Genomic DNA, 22,376 nt, shown 5'->3' with positions numbered 1-22,376 from the left:
TGTGCATTTAAATACAAGTGGGCTGTTTTATTAGGCAACACGACACAATCCATGTGTTATATATTGTAAATTAACAAGCCTTGTCTACTAAGATAACTACGGAAGAGGATTAGGGCCACTGGAAAAAAAAAAAAAAATTAAATTAAGGTCCAATATATATATTTTTAATATTATTCTGAGAAAAAAGTCAGAATTCTGAGGAAAAAGACAGAATTTTGAGAAAAAAAAGTCAGAATTCTGAGATTAAAGTCAGAATCCTGGGAATTCTGACTTTAATCTTAGAACAGTAATAATAAAAAAAAATATTTAAAACAGAATTCTGAGAAAAAAGTCAGAATTCTGTGATTAAAGTCAGAATTTGGACTTTTTTCTCAGAATATTAATAATAAAAAAAAAATACTGGACCATCTTTTTTTTTTTTTCCAGTTGCCCTAATCTTCTTCCATAGTAACCCACTTCTATTTAAATATGCATTTAATATATAATCTTAAAAAAAAAAAAAAAATCTTACAAGCAAGTCTGAGGAAAATAAACTTTGTATGACTATTGTGTTTGTGATTTGGTAAAGGGATCTGACGACTGAGGGGGAATCCTTGACTTTGACAAACAGCTGGAGAGAAGGAAGCATGAGAGGAAATGGGGAGGGGTTGGTAGAATAAATATAGTAACACTTTTTTTTCCCTTTTCTCTGTCCTCTATATTGTACGGCAATCCCACCAACATACATTTCTAAAAGTTAAATATCATAACTCCGAAGCCAAGATGTTACCATATGACAAAAGTGGGACATTTACATAAAAAAAACCTTAAAAAGCCAATAAAATCTGGTTAATTCTGAAAGAAAGACTGCTGCAGTGGTTGAGATTCAGAGCATTTGCTTTATTTATTCACCAAAAACAGCTGCTGCTTGCGTCGCCAGCCGTCCACCTGACACAAACAGGAAACTACAACAGGAACTTCACAGCATTTTACAAACACACAGGCACAGAAATGACAAGCCTCCTTCTACATGTCTTCTGTAAAAAATCTTTTCAGGGCAGTTTCTGACTTGAAACAAAACATCACAGAGGACAGGGAGGAGATTCAGAAGTATGATATTTAGCCCTGAAAGGAAAAAAAAAAGCATCACAGCGTAATTTTATGCATCTTAAATGTGAAAATGTCATATTTTGACAAGGACAGACCTTTTTATGAAAATCGATTGGTGAAGACAGCTCTTTATAGTTGAATTTTTATTTCTAGACATAAAAAAATGAAAACTTATTAAACAAAACACATGAGGGGGGAAAGAATCATCCATCTATCTGTTTTCCCAAGGTTTGCATTTACTGTTTTTTGTGCATGGCAGCATTTTACAGCCTTCACCTCCTAATAAAGATGGGTTTTACCGCCTGCAGATCAATATTCTCATATCGGTAACTGTACGACACTGTAAGGGTGAAAAAATGAACAAACTAGATGTATTTATTTCTCCAAACCCCCCTTTATGTCATCTCATGCATGGTCTCTTTAAGATGGATTGGCAGTGGGAAAGGACTTAAGACAGGTTCATTTATCATGACTGGAATAAAACCAGTGTGTGGATAATTACAATGAGCATGTTACTGCGGTTAAGACTGTTTCCAGAGTGTCTTTGTGCAAAAAGAAAAAGAAATACCACACCACAAGAGTGAAAATTTCTGTCTTTTTTGTAAAAATATTTATATTTTTTTTATTTTAGTATCTGGAGAGGGAAGAAACTGTATGTTATTACCCCTCTGGAAGAGTTTAGTTTCACTCTGTCAGCTAAATTAACATCAATGACAAATACTGGATGCTTTTTGCAGTGTTTGAGCTATATTTCCAACAGGGCAATACTAATTTGGAGGTGATAAATGCAGTTTGTGTGAGACATATTGTAAACTTGCCCCCGTCAACAGTCAGTCTAAATGCTTAGTGGCATAAATATCAATCTTGTAACTATATCCAGCGCTGTCGGAGAACGGAAAAAAATGATGAAGAAAAAAACAAACAAACAAAAAAGATAAAGAAAGCTGCTGAATAGGTCTGCAATCCAACTGGATTTCTCAGACAATTAATGAATTAGTGATGAGAGATTATTTTCAATACAACCGATATTTGTGATAATTACAGCGATGATTAGGTGGAGGCTTGACAATAAGACTTTCTAAACAGAAGTGATCAGATTCAGTGAAAGTGCAACTGCAAAATGACTGTACATATTGAGCATTAAAGGGTCTATTGTCTGTATCTATTTACCAACAGTTCTGAATTTTAATAACCCAAAACATTTATTTTAGATTTTATTTATTTTCTTAGATGCGCATAGAGAGTAATGTTTTTAATGGAGAACTTGGAACAATATATGTGCAACCCCAATTCCAAAAAAAGTTTGAATGCTATGAAAAACATAAGTGAAAACTGAATGTTAGGAATTACGAATCTCATAAAGCCATAGCAAACTGAGAAAACGAACCATTTTAAGAAAAATGAAGGTAATTTTGAATTTGATGACAGCAACACTGGGGCAAGAAAAGGCTGGAAAAGAAAGTGGGGCTAAATTCTGACAAAAGTCTGTCTGGTGGATAGGCAGAGGTTCATCAAAGTGCAAAAAACTGTATTGAGAAGTTGTTCAAGAATTTTACAATAATGTCCCTCAACGTAAAACTGTAGACTTTGAATATCTCATCATCTTAAAAATATATTGAAGCAATTCCAAGCATTTTACGAAATCTCTGTTTGTGAACATAGTTTGATGTGCCATACTTAAATACAGGTTAAATGTCTAAAGAAGATCATGTGCACATGATCCAGAAATGCTGCTGCCTTCTCAAAGCTCTTAAATGGACTCAGGCAAAGTGGAAACTGGTCCTGGGTCAGACAAAGAAAAATCTGAAATTCTTTTTGGAAATCATGGACATGATATCAACGCTCTGTTCACAGCCTGTATCTGTGATGGTATGGGGGTGCATTAGTGCCTGTGGAAGGGGCAGCTTGTACATCTGGAAAGGTACCTTCAAAGCTGAAAGGGATAAGCAGGTTTTAGAACAATTGTTCCCATCCTGGAGACATGTTTTTGGGAAGGTCTTGTATATTTCTGCATCTATTCTAGTCCAAATCCAGACCTTTCACCAACTTTAAACATTTGTTACAGGGCTGCAGCTAGAATCCTACATCAGATGAGAATGGAACAACATCCCTCTTCCAAAACTCCACAACTAATCTCCTCAGTTTCAGACGTAAAAGTGTGGTTGTTTGTGTTGTCAAAAGACGAGGGGATGTTACATGATCAACATGGCTGTATCACAAATTTTGGAGAGGTGTTACTATCATCAAAGTCAAAATTACTTAATTTTTTTTCTTAAAATGGTCCATTGAAACATCTGATATGTTCTATCTATGATATGGGATTATGAGAATTGCAAATCATTGCATTCTGATTTTATTTACATTTAACATCCCATTTTGTGGTATTGGGGTTATTATATTTTGGTGCTGTCACTCTATATACTGTAGTTAGTGCCAAATACACCAAAAATATTTTTACTTTTCAAGCTAAAGTGGTGGTGTGCTGTGCAGTGAAATGCACTGAATTAACTGTTGTGTATGTTTTGTTTAAAAGACATAAAAAAGTCTCTAATCTTAAATAAGGCTGCCATTATTATTAAAACAGCAAATAATATCAGAAAAAGACAAGGAAATTACAATCATTCTGTACATGATGCGACTACTATACAAGAGTCCACCCTGTTTGTGTGTCCTGTACACCCCATTGCTTTAACAATACAGTAAACAGACAAACTGCTTGCCTCAACATATAAAAGTGAAAAATGAGCGGATGTGAAAGATATTCAAAAGCAGATAAATCAATGCAGCCGTCATTAGCTGAAACCCTGCGGCGCCCGCCCACTCCTGACCGGTTACTGACACATTACTCACACACATAAACACACCATCACACTGATTAAGATGAAGGGGGTCGATATGAGTGGGGTGCTGGTGAAGACCCTGTCGGAGCCACAGAGACCTTCGTCAGAGGAAGATGAAGGTTTGAAGCTGGCCAGGGTCAGGAGATAACTCAAACATATAGAACATGAGCAAAGCATACATGGAAAATAATTAGAAAAAAAATAATAATAAAAAAAAAAAAATATATATATATATATATATATATATATATATATATATATATATATATATATATATATATATATATACCAGTGAATAAAAATGTTGCTAAATGTTTGTGCATTACTATCATTAAAAAAAAAATTATGTATTGGACGATGCAAAGTTGCTTCATTAGCATATCTGAGCTTTGCTAGCTTATGTTAGCTAAGCAGGCTCTTCATTAGAATATAATATATACCAATATCTCCAAAGTTCCATAACGAGTCATTTCTTATTAATTCAACTCTTTCATGAATAGAATTACTAAAATATCAAGTTGTAGTTTTACCAGGAGCTATATTTATGGTGCTATGACTTCATTAGCATGTAGCACCAGCTCCAAACTCTTAGTGAAACATCAACTTAAACTTTTATTTCACTTTTATTACTTATGTCTGTATTGAATTAAACAAATGGGAAACAAATTGCTCAAACTTTAAAACTACTGTCAGGCTTACTTTTTTACACAATTTATTCATTTGCCACTGGTTTTTAGCCTACTAGTACTTGCTTAATTTGATGGTCAGATATAAAGACCACTATTGATATTACCATCTCACTTTTAGATTGAGTGTTTTTCCCAAATTATTGAGTAAACTATGTAAAAAGTAAGCATACCAGCAGTTTTATTAATATTGATTAATCTGCCACTGGTTCTAAATACTTTTCAGACTGTAGCATCCTACCAAAACGTTATTCCAAATCTTACAAATTTAGACAGCAACCGCAATTTATGTTGCATATTAACAAGAGAAATACATGATAGTAATAAAACTAACAGTCCAAAGATATTGAAAGAAAAACAGTAATTTGTCATATTTTTGGAGCTGGAACCATAGTACTATATTTTCAGTGTAAAAAGGCTCAAACAATTGTGACTATTTAAGGATGACTCATATCACTTATGACTGAAAACATATAAAATAATACCCAATAAACAATACAATCCATATTTTTGACTTTTATAAACAGCCACCCCATTACAAAACAGAATGAATCATTATAGCAATAGTTTCTGAATGGGAACAGCTTGTGTTTAAAGAATAAAAAAAAGGAAATTAAAAAGCTGTATTGACTTTTAAGATGATTCAGATGGCACCAGACGTGGATTTGGCACAGTTAATTCCTGCACCATCAGAAAAAAACTGACAGCAGCCAAGTACAAACTTTCTGCACCAGCTGGAGACACTGCACTCGGAGCCTGCACTCACCTAAACAACACTATAATGACTGATGCACTTCTACAAACCACAGACTAAAGAGGCAACGGCTGTGAGTGAGTGTCAGACCAGCTCTCCGCCAAAAACAAATCAGCTGGCCAAAAATAAAACTGGAACAATTCCCAGTTTCACAGCCAGCAGTGTTGTTTGACTCAGGGAGGGTAATGTTTTATGTGGATTTCCATTTGAGTCCTGCAAATTAAAAAAGAATAGATTTTGTGGATCTCCTTCCCGTCCTCTTCTTCGTTGGTGACTCTCTACGTTGCTCTGTAGTTTTCGTGGATGCCCATGGTTGTGAGTTTAATCCCATCTCCGCTCCTCAGCTGGAGCAGGAACAGGGCTTATTAGGGGGATCCAGGAGGGGTCTTCAGCAGTCCGAGCAGTCCCCCCCCTGTCCTCAGCCGCAGGAGATGACAGTGAAGCGTTTGGAGATGCAAGACATGTTGTGCAACACAATGCCCAGGAGGAAAAGCAGCACGCACGCCACCAGGATTACCGTGCACACGCCGGACCACGTGGAGCCCTTCCCCCCTCCTCCCCCCGGACCAGTAACTCTCCTCTCGCCCTCGCCTCCCTCCAGCCCTACCCCCTCCAGACCCATGGCCAGGCCCAGAGGCTGCTGCTCGGGCATGGTCACCACTGTCACCCCCTTCTGCTGGGTGCCGGGCAGGAAGCGACATCCCAGCTCTCCTGGCAGCCCAAGCGCCCGCTCCTTAGCAACAGGCAAGGGCAGCATGTAGCACCCGTTGCTGGGGAGGCGGATGAAGACGGGCGTGTGCTCAGAGGCGTGAGGGATGGCGATGACGGTGATGATGTCCGGATCGTCTGGGAGCTGGGAGACGGACAGGCCCGGCGGGAGTTTGGTGACGCCACGACACCAGGGACAACGGATCTCCTTCTGGCTGCTGCGCATCTGGGTCAAACACACCGAGCAGCACGTGTGTCGGCAGTCCAGGAGTTTGGGCCGCCGCCGAGGACTGTAATAGTTAAAGCAGATCTGGCACTCCAGAATGGAATCCTGGGAAAGAGTCTCCATATTTCAAAGGTGGACGAGTGATCCCTTCTTCTATGTACTAGTTCTTTAGAGACAGTATATGAAAAACCAAAAACAGCTCCGAGGGAAGTCAGAGAAGTTCTCATGCGTTTTCCACCATCATCCACAACTTCAGTGTGACGTCACAGCCCTTCAGTGGCAACATGGTCATTCATCTGCAACAGAAGAGAAGAGGCGGCGTTGATGAGACAGGACAGGCTTCTGCTGTTGACCAAAGACAACAACATTAAATATTAGACGGTAATTTATGAATTTCAACAGATTTACTTTGTGCCTTTAAAGGGGTCATATTTTGCTAAACCCACTTTTATTAGTCTTTGGTTCATTTATTTGCGTATTTGGACCCTAATAGTTCAAAAAGTTTGAATTTGAACCCTCCAGGTGCTGCAAAGCTATCTTAATATTCATTCTAGCAAAAATCGAGTGGATTTCTACAACCTGTTTTAATTCCTGCTTAAGTTGTTACACCTATAACTAGTTACATCACGACATTTGCACATATAAGGTCAAGACTTCTGACGAACATTTCTCCGAATATGCCATAATTGTTTGTCAGCAGCAGTGGTTGTAGTCCATACTGAAAATATGTTCAAACTTCCAGCCGATTACCTAAAATGTTCAGTTGTTGGTTGAATGGGACAAAGCAGCACAGCCAACAAACTGAAGGGGACGGGCCGTGAAGTGGCTCATTTAAAGGGCCAGCGCTCAAAATGACCTTACTGGTATTTCTGGCGAAATTAAGCAAAAAAATCTTGAATAAAGCAAAAAAAATCTGCAAATGGAACAAGTGAAAATTATCCTGGTAAGATTTCTTGAAGTAAGATTTTCAAGATCTACTGTCTAAAAATAAGTTCTTATATCTCACTGAAAACTTACTCTATGTCTTATTTTAAGTGTGATGGAACATTTTGACTAGAAATGAGGAAAAATACACTTGGTAAGATTTAAATTTTTTCCAGTGTATTTTGTATTATTTTCCAGTGGATGCAAACCCTGCACCCTTTGGTTCAGTCTCAAAGCTGATGTGGTTGTAAATACCTGTTACCTGCCTCTGCCGTGCATGGTGTTGTTTTACTTGTGAAATGTTAACAGATTAGAGCATAGGCTGCATTATAAGATCATATGAGGTGGTCTAAGCTTGAGGTGAGGTGACGCCTGGGATGCAGTGAATACCTCACCTATCACCTGATGCAAACCCTTTTCATCCTTATTGATAATGTGATTTTTTTTGTTGTTGTTACAAATTTTGCTTCTAAGAACAGTGAAGAGTTCAAGCAGTCGTGACCCAAAGAGCAGCGACAAACAGCGACAGACTCACCAGAAGCTCCTCAAACCTAAACTGCAAAATCCCATTCTGCAGGACAACTTTCGGACAGTCATCCTTCTGTAAGAGTATTAAACTCTGGAACTCACTGCCGTCAGAAATAAAATCCATCTCAGAGTTTAAGATGTTCACCACCAGAACCACAACCTGGTTAAAAACAAAATATTGTGTATATTGTGTGGGAGAGTGAGTGAATGAATGCCTCATATCATGATGATTCTTTTAATGATGTATATTTTATATTGTACTGCAATGTTGTGGAAGAGCCCAACTGAGGACTGGAGTTGAGAATTTGCACTAATTATGAACTCTATGTGTATGAACTCTATATGTGTCTATGTTTTATGTTTAATGTGTTAGGTAGAATACACACTTTGTCTTTTAATTCTACTATATTTTTGATCTAACTTATTTTGATCTATCTATCTATCTATCTATCTATCTATCTATCTATCTATCTATCTATCTATCTATCTATCTATCTATCTATCTATCTATCTATCTATCTATCTATCTATCTATCTATCTATCTATCTATATGCATCACATCAGCTGCAACTATGTTTGACTGCATTGTCCCTGTCAAATAAATAAGTAAATAAATAAATAAATGAAAGAGGTTGCACACTGGTCATCTATATCACATTCAGATATAGTCTACACATTGATACTATAGAAAAAGTTGTCACTCCTGCTTGGACATGGAATTTAGTGGTCTATTGTTGCCATGAGCTGCTTACCTCACGTATGACAAATCAGCGATTCTCCTATTTTCTAGATGACCACTACTGCAACAGTGCCTGACCTGACATGTGCCTTAAACACACCATGGCCTGTATGGCTGTTCTACTCTGATAACACAGGCATTAAATTGAAAACCAACAGGTACAGGTGGCGTATAGAGTGTGTTCCAGGCCATGCCTTTATTAGTCTTGGGTTTGCATCCTGGTGAATTTGCTTCATGTTTTATGTACGTTAATCCTGTAGTCTGTGTCCAAGTGTTTTTTTTTTCAGTGAAATTCTCCTTATTTCTACAAAAAAATCTTTAGTCGAGTGAGAAGGGACAAAATCATCACTGTGAAGTTGATCGATGTTCTGGCATGATTATATTCAGACTTTCCACTGTGCAAACGTGCCAAATGTTACAAATTCACTGCCATTGGTACACACAGTCTTTGTCCAAGCATCTTCTAAGCTTCTGTAAAAACAGCAAATGAATTAATCTCCTTGAAAACACACACCATATGTTGCAAATACCTCGTCCTTGAGCAGAAAAAAAAAAAAAAACAGCTACTGCAGGGATGTTGTTGTGGTCCTTTAAATCTTAGCTGAATGAGAGTCATTTTTATGTACAGCACACAGCATACATATATACATATATATATATATATATATATATATATATATATATATATATACACACACACACACACACACATCACTGCCGGCTGACTGCGCAGGGGCCGAGTTCACGAGACCCTTCGCCTCACTATCTGTGTTAAGTATGGCTAATTCTTTTCACCGTCTCCTTCAGGCCACAGACTTCATAAACAATTCCTCCTTCCTCCTCCTACTCCTCTTGCATAATCACGTCTACCGTGTTAATCCATGCGGAAGCTGTGATAGTTTGCTTTTACAGATGATTAAACCCTGTCAAAATAGCGCTAAGGAAACAATGAATACCAAACAGGGCCCTGCCGACTTTATATTTTATTTTTCGCCCCAAATTGTCAAGTGTGAAAACTGCTGAGGAGGGAAGACGACTAGATTTTTCTTCCTCTTTCCTCTGTGCTGCCATCTCAACAGAACCGGTGTCCCTCCGGGCATAACTGTGGGAAGACAGGCAGAGTGAAGAGTGGGACAGATGGAAAAGGGGGGGATAGAGAGGAAAACGGTGATAGAAATGAAAAAAAAAAGGTGACCACTGTTTGCCCTGCAACACCGTACTTCTCAGTCCTCTATCAAAAACAAGATCTCAGGCAATTAAACCCTCATAGCACCCTGTGGGGACACCGACGTGGCAACAACAGATAAGAGAGCGCTCACGTCAAGCATGCTCCGAGCAGTTTACTCAGTCTGGAGTCCTTTAGTTTGGTTTATTTGGGACAGGAGGGACGATCACATTTGACCTTGAGTGGTGATAAATAAGTGCAGCCGAATCAAATCTCAAAAATTCACTTATCAGATCCTTTTGACAAGACTTCATCAATGGAGATATTAACCTTTTTCTGATGTGTATCCAGGTCTGATTATATTACTGATGGTATCAGACAGGCTACTTAGAAAAAAGTTGTGCTAGAGTGTGAGAAATGTTCTAATCTGCTGAAAGTGGCTGCTGTTACACTTCAATACTGACCTTTAGGGATTAATAATGTAAGTGGTATTATTATTAGGCTTGATTTATAACTATATTAACCTCTTTCTGATGTGTATCCAGGTCTGATTTTAGTATCAGCCATGTCAGACAAGAAAAAGTAGTAGTTTCTCACAATAATTTCACTTCAGCTACAGCCTGAGAAATGCACTTTTCTGCTACAAGTGGCTACTGTTACACGTTAAAATTTTCTTTTTGGGATTAATAATGTATATTGTATTATTATACTGGTGCCCATAAAGTTGGAATAATTTTGTTTTCAGACATATTTCCTTTTTATTCCCATTTACACACATCAGTAATCACCTTTGACCAGGTGCAATGATTACATTCTAAATTCCAGTTACACTTTATCCATCAAGAATAAATGACATTGTGCACGTTGACATTGTGCATAGTCAGAATTTAGCCTGATATGGGTAAGATTTTTGAGTTACTTATGGGATCTGACATAGGAGCTTAGGGTAGGTTGAAGGATGGGGTAAGGGGGCAGGAGATTATAAATTAAACTTTATCCTGCTCCTTTTCGAATGTTGGACTTTCTTTTATATAATCCTTTTATTGTTTGGTTTTAATGCTAATTTGAAATAAATTAACAAACAACATTGTCACAATCATTTCATGAGAAGAGATAAAAATATTTAATTTCAACTTTATGGGCAACAATGTATTAGTCTTGATCTATAACTACTAGTATCTATATACACTTAAAGCAGTGTTTTTCAACCTTGGGGTCGGGACCCCACATGGGGTCGCCTGGAATTCAAATGGGGTCGCCTGAAAGTTCTAGTACTTGATCAAAATTTAAAAAAAAAAAAAAAAAAAAAACCCTTACTAATAAACAATATATGGTGAGTTGACAGAGACAATCCCAATACATAAAAGACATGACAAACTGAAGCTGAAACTGAAGCACTATGGTTCTGTTTATCTGTCAAATGTTCATTGTGGTCAGTTTCAGATGCTGCAGCTCTTTCATAATTCATAGTTTGAGTTCTTGTTTGTTCAGTATTAATTGTCAGCCTTGTAAATCCAAGCTGGACTGACTGAACATATCCTGTCCAAGGAAAATCAAATTCTCCCTTAGTGCAGTAATCTACACCTGGCTTTTCTGCCTCCGTCCATAATAATATACATTATATAGACTAACTGTCATCTAAACTTAAGTTTTTTTTTTTTGCAACATAGTATAGCAACTATTTCATGACAAAAAAAAAAAAAGGCTTAGTTTTGAATGTCTGGGGTCACCAGAAATTTGTGATGTTAAAATGGGGTCACAAGCCAAAAAAGGTTGGGAACCACTGACTTAAAGCAAATCATTTGGATGAAGAAGCTCCCAATAATATGGAATAATAAACAGTCCAGCAGTAATATTTCAGAAACATAATCTTTAACCATTTCTCTGCTTTTCCACCCACATACAGTATACTTTGTATTTTATTCCCTCCAGCTTTATTTTAATCCTTTCTTTTAATAGTTCAACATTGGCCAGTTTCTTGGTTAAGGTCGTGTTAACTTCCTGAATGTGTGTTCTTAATGTCTCAGTAGCTGAAAGCAGCTTTAACACAAAAGACTCCTGAATTTACCCAGTTTCTCAGTTGTTTCTCTTTGTCTTATGTACATTATGTCTTGTTAACTTCTGTCTTCTGTCTTACTAGTTCCATCATCTTTCTATCATGTAAACTCCCATGACTCTCAACAGGGATTTGTCCTTGATGTCAACATCATTTGCAAGTGTTTCACCTCTGAGGCATCAGCTACTCATATAAGACTGTGTCACTTTATCATCCTTTGTCATTTCATTTCAGAACGCTCTGCTGTACTAGGACTACGTTCAGGAACACAAGGAGATGTGGAGCTTTTATGGATGTTACCTGATGAAACAAGAGCTTCTCTACTGAAAATATATTTGATTTAGAAATATGCATCTGATTTCAGCTACTACAGTTTTAAGATGACATGAAGTATAGTTATTATGATCATGCTGCTATACTGGTGATGTCACTACTTGAAATGATGCCAGTGCCACTGAATACTGGAAGTGTTCAGGGAAGGTTAGAGATTCACAATAATTAGTATTTCAGTGCAATACATTCTAATAATAATACATTTTATTTGAAATCACTTTCATGGAACCCAAGCACACTGTACAGCATATGGTGATGTTTTATATGTATGCTCTTATCAGTTTTAAGTTTGTTTTTAGTACTGACTTTCATTATGTTTATGTGTATTAGTGTGGATGTATGGCTGTGATTTCCATTTTGTGTAACTTCTGCTGCTGCTGCCTTGGCCAGGACACTTTTGAAAAAGAGATTTTTAATCTCAATGAGCTTTTTTTCCCGGTTAAATAAAGGTTATAATAACAAAAGACAATAAATAAAATACAAAATACAAATAATTACAAATGCATAAATACAAATAAAGCAGAAAAGCCTTAAAAACAGGCGTTTTTACCAGGCAATCCAGACAATTATTTAACTTCTATCAAAAGAACAGAAATGTTAAACCGTTTTTCTTTTTTAACCCTATTTCTGGTAAATGTCGTTGAATGTCCATCCCTTGTTTGAGGGACACTGCAAAGTCGAACAAGAACCAAAATTTGCCCAAAATTCGACAGCTCATGGCCACATGAATGGAGACCGTCTAGACATTTCCCTGTGAGCCAAACTCACTTTAATATGTCCCCATGGTTTTGGTGACCGATATTGTCTGGAAATCTGACAGAAGAATTCATTCCTGGAGAGTACAGACCTAATGTTATATTCTACAAATAAGGGCTTAGTGAAAAGAATATAATGGAATGTAACCCTTTGTAATCACTTTATTTAACAATATATTTTTCAGTAACACAATACAACTGTATTAATGTATCTACTCCCAAACACTCTTTATTTGCTTCCACAGAGAAATATTTTATAGACAGATCTCTTTTAAGAAACCACATCAGATTAGGGATGTATACTGGCAAGAATCTGGCGATACGATACAAATCACAATACTAGGATCATGATACAATATATCACGATATATCATGATACTGTTAAAAAGGCAATTTTTTGTTTGATTATTATATTATAATCATCATAATCATTATATTATAATGATTATTTCCCAGAAGAACTGAATTACACTAGAAATATGCACAAACACTAAACACATTTTTATTTGATCTCAACAGGATCTGATGCTATATTGCTAAATATTCCTGTGTTAAAACTTAAATTATGTTTTACAGACATTACAGTTTAAGATCCTGTTAAAATGTTCATATTCTATTAGTTCATAACATCATAACATTATTTTCGTGTAATTCCAACAAAGGAACTAACATTATTTAATAAAACTGCATTAAAAAATAATAGATAAAATATAAACAAAAAAGAAAAAAAAGTACCTCTACAATATCTGCATTTGAATAAACACCTAAAAATATCGATACAGTACTTTTTAATATCGATACAGTAATGTGGAAGGAAATATCGCGATATATTGCAGAACCGATATTTTCATACACCCCTACGTCAGACAGTAAAGAAAATCAGCCGAGTAATGTCTGCTCAACTGTTCAGTCCAATCAACCTATCTGAGTTCGTCACCATCATCCACTTCACCCCACGTCTCCCTCCTCAGCCCTCAGCAGCTCCACCACCGGCCCCCAGGGGCAAAACACTCCCTCTGTAGCCAGGTCCTGAGGCCAGACCCTCAACTCCTGCCTGCCTTAGTTGACCTAGTTTCGCCACACGAGTCAATGTTGAGTAATAAAAGCGCAGAAAAACCCTCTTAGTTTATTGGAGGAATGGGAAGATGAGCAGAGGGAGACGGACAAGGAGACCTGCCCTTGAGAGGACAAGACATCCCAGGGTATTGCTGAATCCTCTCCCCAAAGATAAGGATTAGCTTTGATCTGACATAAATGCTTTGTGACTCAATATTCCCATACACTCAAACCGTCTCTGCTGCCTCGTTTCCTCTTCCCTACCGACTCAAAAGCCTTTCCTCTTCTACTTTACATCAATTCTACATACTTTTCAGCTGCTTTCTTATTTTTTCCCCCTCCGGCTTTTCCCTTCCCAACTCCTCCAACTGTCAAAGCTACAACGGAGCTCTACAGTATATTTACATGAGGAGCAAAAGTGCACTGAGTTGAATCAAAAGCATAGAAATGAACTCGTATGATCAATAAAATGGCAAAGATCACTCCCAATAAGGAAAACACACAATGTTGTTCTATATTTTGGATTAATATACTGTTAACTGTAACATTTATTGTTAGTTTTTTGTTGCAGTTGTGCTCTCAGTGCCAGTGTCCTGCAGGCTTGACTGAGGAGGAGGAGGGGATCATTCAGGGTAACAATGACAACATGAACGCTGCAAGTCATTTTTCTTTGAATCTGATGCGAATAACACGTCTGCTCTCGAGGAGCTCTCTCTGAGGTCAAGAAACAACAGGATGCTGGGGGAGAAACCACGGCTGCAACTTAACAATATGATTTATCAGTTCAACTGAGCTGTAACCAGGGCAACCTGGCTTTCCACTGACCCACTTTCCGTCACACCTACATAGAAAGACAACAAAACCCCCAAACTGTCCAGCAGCAGCAAGAAACCACCACTGTCCTGAACAAGTCTTGTCCTGTCAAGAGTCATAACTGGGAAATAAAAGTGATAAACTTTTAGAGACGATGGTTGTGCATCTCATACAAGCAGCTTGTACATTAAAATTTTATCAAGTCTGGAGACCATTTTTGAGAAATTTAAGACTTTATGAAGCATTTACACCTAACATTAACATCAATAACATTAACAGCATCATGTATGTGACCTATGACCTATGCCTGTACGATGAGATGATCCATTTTTGTATTTATGAATGTTTTTATCTGAATAACCAAATTCATTAGGCTGCATGACCTGCAAAGAGTAGAATAAAGGTTAACTTGCTTTATTATCCCCTTAGGGAAACTGGGTCTCTGCATTTTACTCATCCTAATACACACACAGAACCTAGTATTAGCAATTAGCATTACTACATAGCACACATTACTATATATATATATATATATATATATATATATATATATATATATATATATATAATATATGTGCATACATGCAAATAAAACAAATTGTTTTTCATATTCATCACCTGTACAGATATTAATCAGCACTTTGCTGAAATGTGGCCACTTGCAGATGTGGTCCTGCTGATCATGCTTGTGCTCAATTTGCATTAATGTAAGTCATCCTGTCACATATTGCACATTAATACCTGATGTAAATAGTGTCTATGTGAGTAAGTGATGCATGATAAATAAATGATGTGCACCACCTGCAAGGCTGTCAACTTTGAGGAACTTGACAACATCAGCTGTGGGACACCATGACAGACGTATCTAATTTTTTAATATTTTAATTAACGACCACAGCAGATGCTGGACCAAAGACTCAGATGGTTGTATGCTCTGATTTGCAGTGTTGAAAAATGCAAACCAAGAAACAGTAGATGAAGCCATGGCTGAGAAAACAGACTCAGCACAGCTTATAAGTTTTGCAGCAGGAGCTGGAGGTGAGTCAGAAATAAAGTTTTATTGCTAGTTATTTGTCATTTTTTATTTGTTAGTGAATCAGAACCAAAACAGAGCCAATTATCTTCTAGTCTAGGCCAGCTTAATCACACACAGCTACACACACTAACTAACTAAAGAAAGAAAGAAAGGAATGCAGAGACATCCAGCTCCATAATTACACGGAACAGAGAAGTCTGCACATTTATTCAACTGCACTGGCTTTTATTTTCATTTTGTTTTTCTTTACAATATCAGCCCAATATCTAAAGATAGCACTTAGTTCATGGTCTGCAATTTCTAATAAAACACAAACAACACAAACTAAAGGTGTACATTGGTGCACATTCTATAGCTACGTGCTTTCACTGCAGCGTGCTCTGTGTATAAACACTGTTACATAAATAAATACAAAATAAATGTACATGTAATATTTTTTCCAAATATCAAAAAACCCAAAACCAACAAGGAAAAATTAAAAAAAAAACACATTTGAAAAAGAGCAGGATGAAGTACAACTTATATACTCCCATCCCCTTACCCCACCTTTTTCTACTGATCACAAAGTCCCGTGTCAGTTCCTCAAAGTACCTTAACAAATCTTACACGTCAAAATAAATTCTAAGCAATCCTGCACAAAACACAAAAAATGTATGTATCAAATATAAACTCTGTCCACTTCATAGCCACATTATGCATATAGACAGACTTCACTTCAAACATAAGTAGGCAAAAAAAAATTCCACATCCAAAAGGACACTCCAATATATGGAGATAAATCAACCCAAAACTTCCTCATATTAGGGTTGAAAGGAATAATACCGAGTGCAATATTGGTGATTATGAAGGGGTTTGTACAAAAATTCAGATAAAAAATGTTATATGAAGAATTTAACAGCCAGTTAGATCTGCAGTGATTACTTGGTTCATATATGATCAACTATTAAATTACAACTACAGCTATTTTTCTTTTTATTCATTATTAATTCATCAGTTTGAGTAATTTTTTAAGGACTAAACAAGATTTTAAGGACTTTCAGAAACATTGACTAACATCTTTCAACATTTTCTGATATTTTATTACCCAAACAACTAATCAAGTAATTGAGAAAATAATCAATAATGTAATAAATCATTCGTTTCAGTCCTGCAGATGACGACACTGAAGCGATTGGCCACATCTTCAGACATGAATGACTTTTAATGCTAAAATTTCAACAATTGTCTTCTTAAATCGGGTGCAGAGGTACATTTATAGTATTAATTGTAAAAAATAAATTACATTAGTTTACGTCATTAAAATAGCTGCATTGCATATTTTATATAACAATGTATTACTTATTACATTTCAACATTTATCATCGTGCTGTGATTCATTACAGGTTTTTATGGCAGCTATCATCTTTGTTAATCTAAGACAAAATAACATTTAGTTTATGAGATATTACTTTGGTTCACTCAGACAGACACTGAAGACATTGCATGTATTATCCCCTCGAAGGACACACTGTATGATTTAGTAATGATATAAAGTGACCGTGCAGCGGCCTCCACCACCCCGGCATGCCTGTGGTCCACCGGGAGTAACCAACAGAAAACACACACGTTTCCTCAGGGCCCCTGCACACAATCAGCAGAGGAGAAAGTGCAGACTGAAGTTAAAAATAACCGCCACAGCCAGAAGTACACGCATGCACCGACACACAGCTCCACCCAGCTCGACATGAACTCTGCTGATATAATAAACTACCTGGGAGCAGCGACAGCAGGGGGTGGGCTGTGAACAGCATGGAGGAGAGGCTTGTTAATCTGCAGGACCCCGAGGTGTTTGGGAGCAGAGAAATGTCAGCGTGGTGATGCACTGTGTCTTCAAACTCTTTATATAAAGTGTGTGTATTAGGTTTATTATAGTACATGTGTTCCCATAAAGCAGGTGCAGAGCATTAACCTGAAATTTAAAGGGTTTCTGAGGCAATACCAGCTGAAGTATCACCAAGTGCACCGCGGTCTGTCTGGCCTGGTGGGGCTGGATTTTACAACAAACTCATATCAAAGCATCCATTAACTTCCACACAAAATCTGATGCCATATTTCATGTCACCTTAAAGCTGCAGGAGCCGAAGTCATAGGAAAAAACACCAGATTCTGACAATAAACACCTTCCTTCGGCTGCTTTATAATCTCTGTCCAAATAAAAAGCAGGGTTTCCCTTATATACATCCTGCAGCGGTGCTGCACCACTGCTGACCTCTCAGCACCACAGCAAAAAAAAAACAAAAAAAAAAACAAACACTGACTTTGAAGTAGCGTGATGTGCTAAATTTTATTAGAAGTTGTTAGCCACTAGTTAACCAACTTGGCTATTGTTTTAGGCATCATAACACAACCTTCTCCCTCCCTACCCTCTCTGTCTACGCTACTGAAGCAAACTATCTGGAATCCATATAGAATGGAACAGAAGGCGCATACTGTAACAGCGTTTTCAGACCAACGGAGAACCATGCTGGTGCTGGTTCCCACACCTAATCTTGAACCAGCCGACGTGTTCACACTGAAAGTCAGAGCATTTGGGAAGTGAAAATTTGGCAGAGAAACTGAGCTGTAATGTTCTGTGTTGCATTAAACAAAAACCATCTTTTGAGAGTTCTGTGTCATCTTTATTGCCACTTGTACATTCACTTGCAGACATGCGGTTTTTCTCCTACAACCTATCCCATCATGCATCAGTCCAACTACATCTACGGTATTTTGCATGACATTATTTGTTTTAAGGAAGACAGAGAGTTGAGTTCCATTTCTATTTGTTTTACTTTGCTTTTACACATACAGACAAAAAAAGTCAATGAACAAACATTTGTAAAATAACCACGCCCCCAGCAGGTAAGTCATTCATTGAAAACAGCTGCGGGACAGCCAGAAAGGTGAGTTGGTTTTATGCACCTGAATAGCTGCAACACAGTAAGCGTTGAGGGACAAAACAGTAGCAATGAACGCAGGCGGTTCATGGGCAAGCACTTCAATTCCCAGTCTAACTGATGTGGAACCGGCTCTGACACCGGGCTGGCTGGTCTGAAAACAGCTAAAGAACTTCAAGCTGTCAACTTTTATTCTGAGGTAACTGGTTTGGATGGTACTTAAATGAGGTAACTAGTTCAAGATAACTTGAATCTGCTGATTGCCAAGTTGCAATTTGTCAATTTCTTTCCACAAAACTCACCAGAAGTCACAATTTAAAGGGTTATTTTGCAAAATTTTCCTCCAGGGGAGTATGCCCTCGGATCCCCCTAGTGTTGCTCAGTTACCGACACAGCACCACTACAACAAGAATTTCTAGGGGAAACACTGAAAAAGACTTAATAGCAATATAGATGAACCTGATTCTATTTCACTTTATTGTGAAATACAGAGGCCACTTTTCCAAGCATTCACATAGAACCACAAAGGAAAAGCCAAAAACACTACTCAGATTTTCTTCCACCATTGTAAAAAAAAAAAAAAAAAAAAAATCGGTCCAAATGACCTTAATTTTATAAAACATTCCCATCTACACAACAGAAAAGTGCAGACAAAGATGGAGAAGATGCAGAAACTTTAATCTATCATGAAGGTGAGTGACAACAACATTTATAGGCTAAACTTAACCCTAAATGTATTCTTTACATGATGTGGCTTTGTCCATAACACCCAATGTCCATTTGTCCAGTCTGTTTCCTGAAGGTATCTGTGCTGACTTTGATCTACTGCAGGACATAAACTGTTTTATACAGCTGGACTTGAGGTTTCAGGCGCAGTTTTATTAAAAAACGTTTACAGACGTGAACAAAATGTGGTGCGATGCCATAGTTTTCCAATCATTCCATTTTCCCTGAACACAAGGATACACATAGACCAGAGTTTGTAAAAATCTACACTTTGGAAAGCATAAAAAAATGTATGTGAGGACAAGAGGAAAAATACACTTTGCAGAAAATCCACAAATACAGCTTTAACAAAGTGTGTCATGGCCAGGGAAATATACATCTACTACAAGTTTTCTGGCAAAAATTGCTACAAAAACCAAAACCAACCCTTTAAAAACTTATAAAATGACTTAATTTACCACTCCTACTCAGCTCCATGACAAAACTAAACCTTCTGTATCTGCTACAGCCAATATTATTGTCTGAATTTCACAGTGTTCACAGTTTAAGTTTGCCAAACACAATGGTTCATCCATGCATTTTGACCAGTTTGTTGTAGATTTTTAATGTGATGTGATATTTTTGTGGTGATAGTGGGATATTTTGTAAAATGAAGGTCATGTGGACAGATTATATTGATCGCATATTCAACTCCCATATCTGCCTGAAAGCACCTGAGAAGCACAAGCATTACTGGGTAGAATGGGTAGAATAATCTTATTTTCTAGTTTTCCTCCACCAATATGCTTAAAAGTAACTGTAATTTCTGCACAACAATGTCAACAAACTATCAAGCATCGCAACTTTAATGTGTCACCCAGTCATCTGCCAAAAGAAAATTAATCAGTAAATATTCAATAATATATGAGGAAAAATTATAAAGCTGTTGCAGCAAAATGCACAAGCAATCAGTCTACACATGTTTTTCAGTTAAAAAAAAAAAAAAGGAAACCAGATATAAGACACCTGAGCTGTTCCCCTTCACAAAACATTTTCTGTTAAATAACAAGAGCCAGTCCGCCTCCTCTGGTTGTTTTTATCTACACCTGAGTGCAATTACTGTGTTCACACCTGCTAGAGCCAATCACACCAAGGACAAAAAAAAACCACACTGGGGTCCAATTTAACTGGACTTAACAGTGCAGGTGTGAAGACCACTTCAATTAACAGGTTTTACTTCCAAACTCCCCTTAACCCTCTACAGGAAACTCATACAAATGCTCTGAAATTCAAAATATCAACCTTAGTGTGTTATTGGAGGACGTAAGACTTTTTACTTTGTGAAAATTTTAACATTTTTTTACTGTTATGTAGAAAATCAAGGTCAATGAAGTTACCATTAAGGTAATAATAGTTTTTTATTTTTATTTATAGTTTAATTTTATTTAGTTTTGAACTTATTTTCTATCATTCAGTTAGTTTTAATTAGTTTTTAGAGCAGGTTTGCTAATTTTTATTAGTTTTTGTTTTTTTCTAAATGCTTAGTTCTAGTTCAGTTTTAGTTTTTTCATATCTTTTATCTTTCTCGCCGTCATATTCAAAGAAATCCCATACAGGACTCTGCGGCTTTCTCCCAACTTTAGTCTCCATGTTGCCAGGTAGAGTGGGGATGAGAAGCCGACTCTAAACAACAAGTGACGGACCGTGCAGTGCCGTATGGTGCCGCCAGCTAAACTTGCTCAAGCAAAATAAATGGATTTCATATCAATCCAACACTGACAAAGATGAAAATGAAGGGAATTTTATCCATAACTTTTACACATTTTAGTTAGTTTTGTAAACACGCAATACAGTTTCAGTTAGTTATTGTTTTTTCTTTTATTTCATTCATTTTCTGAACCCACTTTATCCTCACTAGGGTCACGGGGGTCACTGGAGCCTATCCCAGCTACTTATGGGCAAAGCTGGGGTACACCCTGGACATGTCACCAGTTCATCGCAGGGCTGACACAGACAAACAATCAGTCTCACATTCACACCTATGGGCAATTTAGATTAACCAGTTAACCTATCAGTGCATGTGTTTGGATGGTGGGAGTACCTGGAGAGAACCCACGCAGACACAGGGAGAACGTGCAAACTCCACACAGAAAGGTCCAACCCCCCATCGACTGGTGTTGGAATCAAACCCAGGACCTTGTTGCTGCGAGGCACGAGTGCACCACCGTGTTGCCCCAAATATTAAAAACCTTTCATTACACTTTTTATTTATTTCACTTAACGAAAATGTTTTTTTTTTTTAATTCTTCTTTTCGTCATTTTGTTAGTTTTCCATAATAACCTTGGTTACCATATTTGGTTCTTTACCCATAAGTGGCAAAAAAACAAACAAAAATCCATGAAGTAAATATAAAAAATACATGAAAAACCCATGTAATGTGAAAGGAACATGTATTTTAGAACATTAGAACATCACTTTTAGAACATTCCTTACATTAGTCCCATTACTTCATGGTACCTAACAAAACAGGTATACTCACTGTTCATGCAGAGGTGGACCTTGCAGACCCTGTAGACCACATTGGACCTGAGATTGTTGACTCACTGTCCTCACTGTAACTGTTGCGGTCACTGTCTTGTAATTAGGGCTAGGTATCATGGCCAATTTCCTTAATCGATTTGATTTCAATTCATAAGGTTCTGAATCGATTAATTGCGATTCGATTCAGTATTGATTGATTCAGATTCATTTATTGATACCAAAGTACAATTTTGAATTGTAACTTGATTATTTGACTACTGCAGCCATGCAACACAGAATCAATATTGATATCAGAAAGGAAATAAATTGAACATTTCAGCAGTAAATAGCTGAATCTTCTCTGAAATAATGAACAGGGCAGAAACATGTCCATGTTTCTCCAGTGGCTCAAAACGGACTTCCTCGTCACCTTTATTCTGTTTTATACCTGGTGCTTCCAGCCTTGAGGCACATTACTTTCACCTTCGGGCACTTCAACCAATTTGGCCCCCCTGAAACAGACTCA

At 37.2% G+C, this 22,376-nt stretch overlaps 1 protein-coding gene across 5 annotated transcripts in view; it reads right to left on the bottom strand.

Annotated features, from left to right (window-relative positions):
• Positions 1 to 4,628: 4,628 nt before the first annotated feature.
• The window catches only part of rnf152 (ring finger protein 152), an 84,646-nt gene continuing 66,898 nt past the window's right edge, over positions 4,629 to 22,376 (bottom strand). For all 5 annotated transcript variants that reach the window (XM_030123512.1, XM_030123511.1, XM_030123509.1 and 2 more), the window contains one exon: positions 4,629 to 6,599. In XM_030123512.1, the coding sequence (XP_029979372.1) occupies positions 5,788 to 6,426 (639 nt within the window). In that variant the 5' untranslated portion in view covers positions 6,427 to 6,599 and the 3' untranslated portion in view covers positions 4,629 to 5,787. The remainder of the gene's footprint in view (positions 6,600 to 22,376) is intronic.

Source organism: Sphaeramia orbicularis, chromosome 20 (assembly GCF_902148855.1).
Source record: "Sphaeramia orbicularis chromosome 20, fSphaOr1.1, whole genome shotgun sequence".
Classification (NCBI taxonomy): Eukaryota; Metazoa; Chordata; class Actinopteri; order Kurtiformes; family Apogonidae; genus Sphaeramia; species Sphaeramia orbicularis.
The sequence above is the reverse complement of the archived record's forward strand: the minus strand, read 5'-3'. Positions and strand labels throughout refer to the sequence as shown.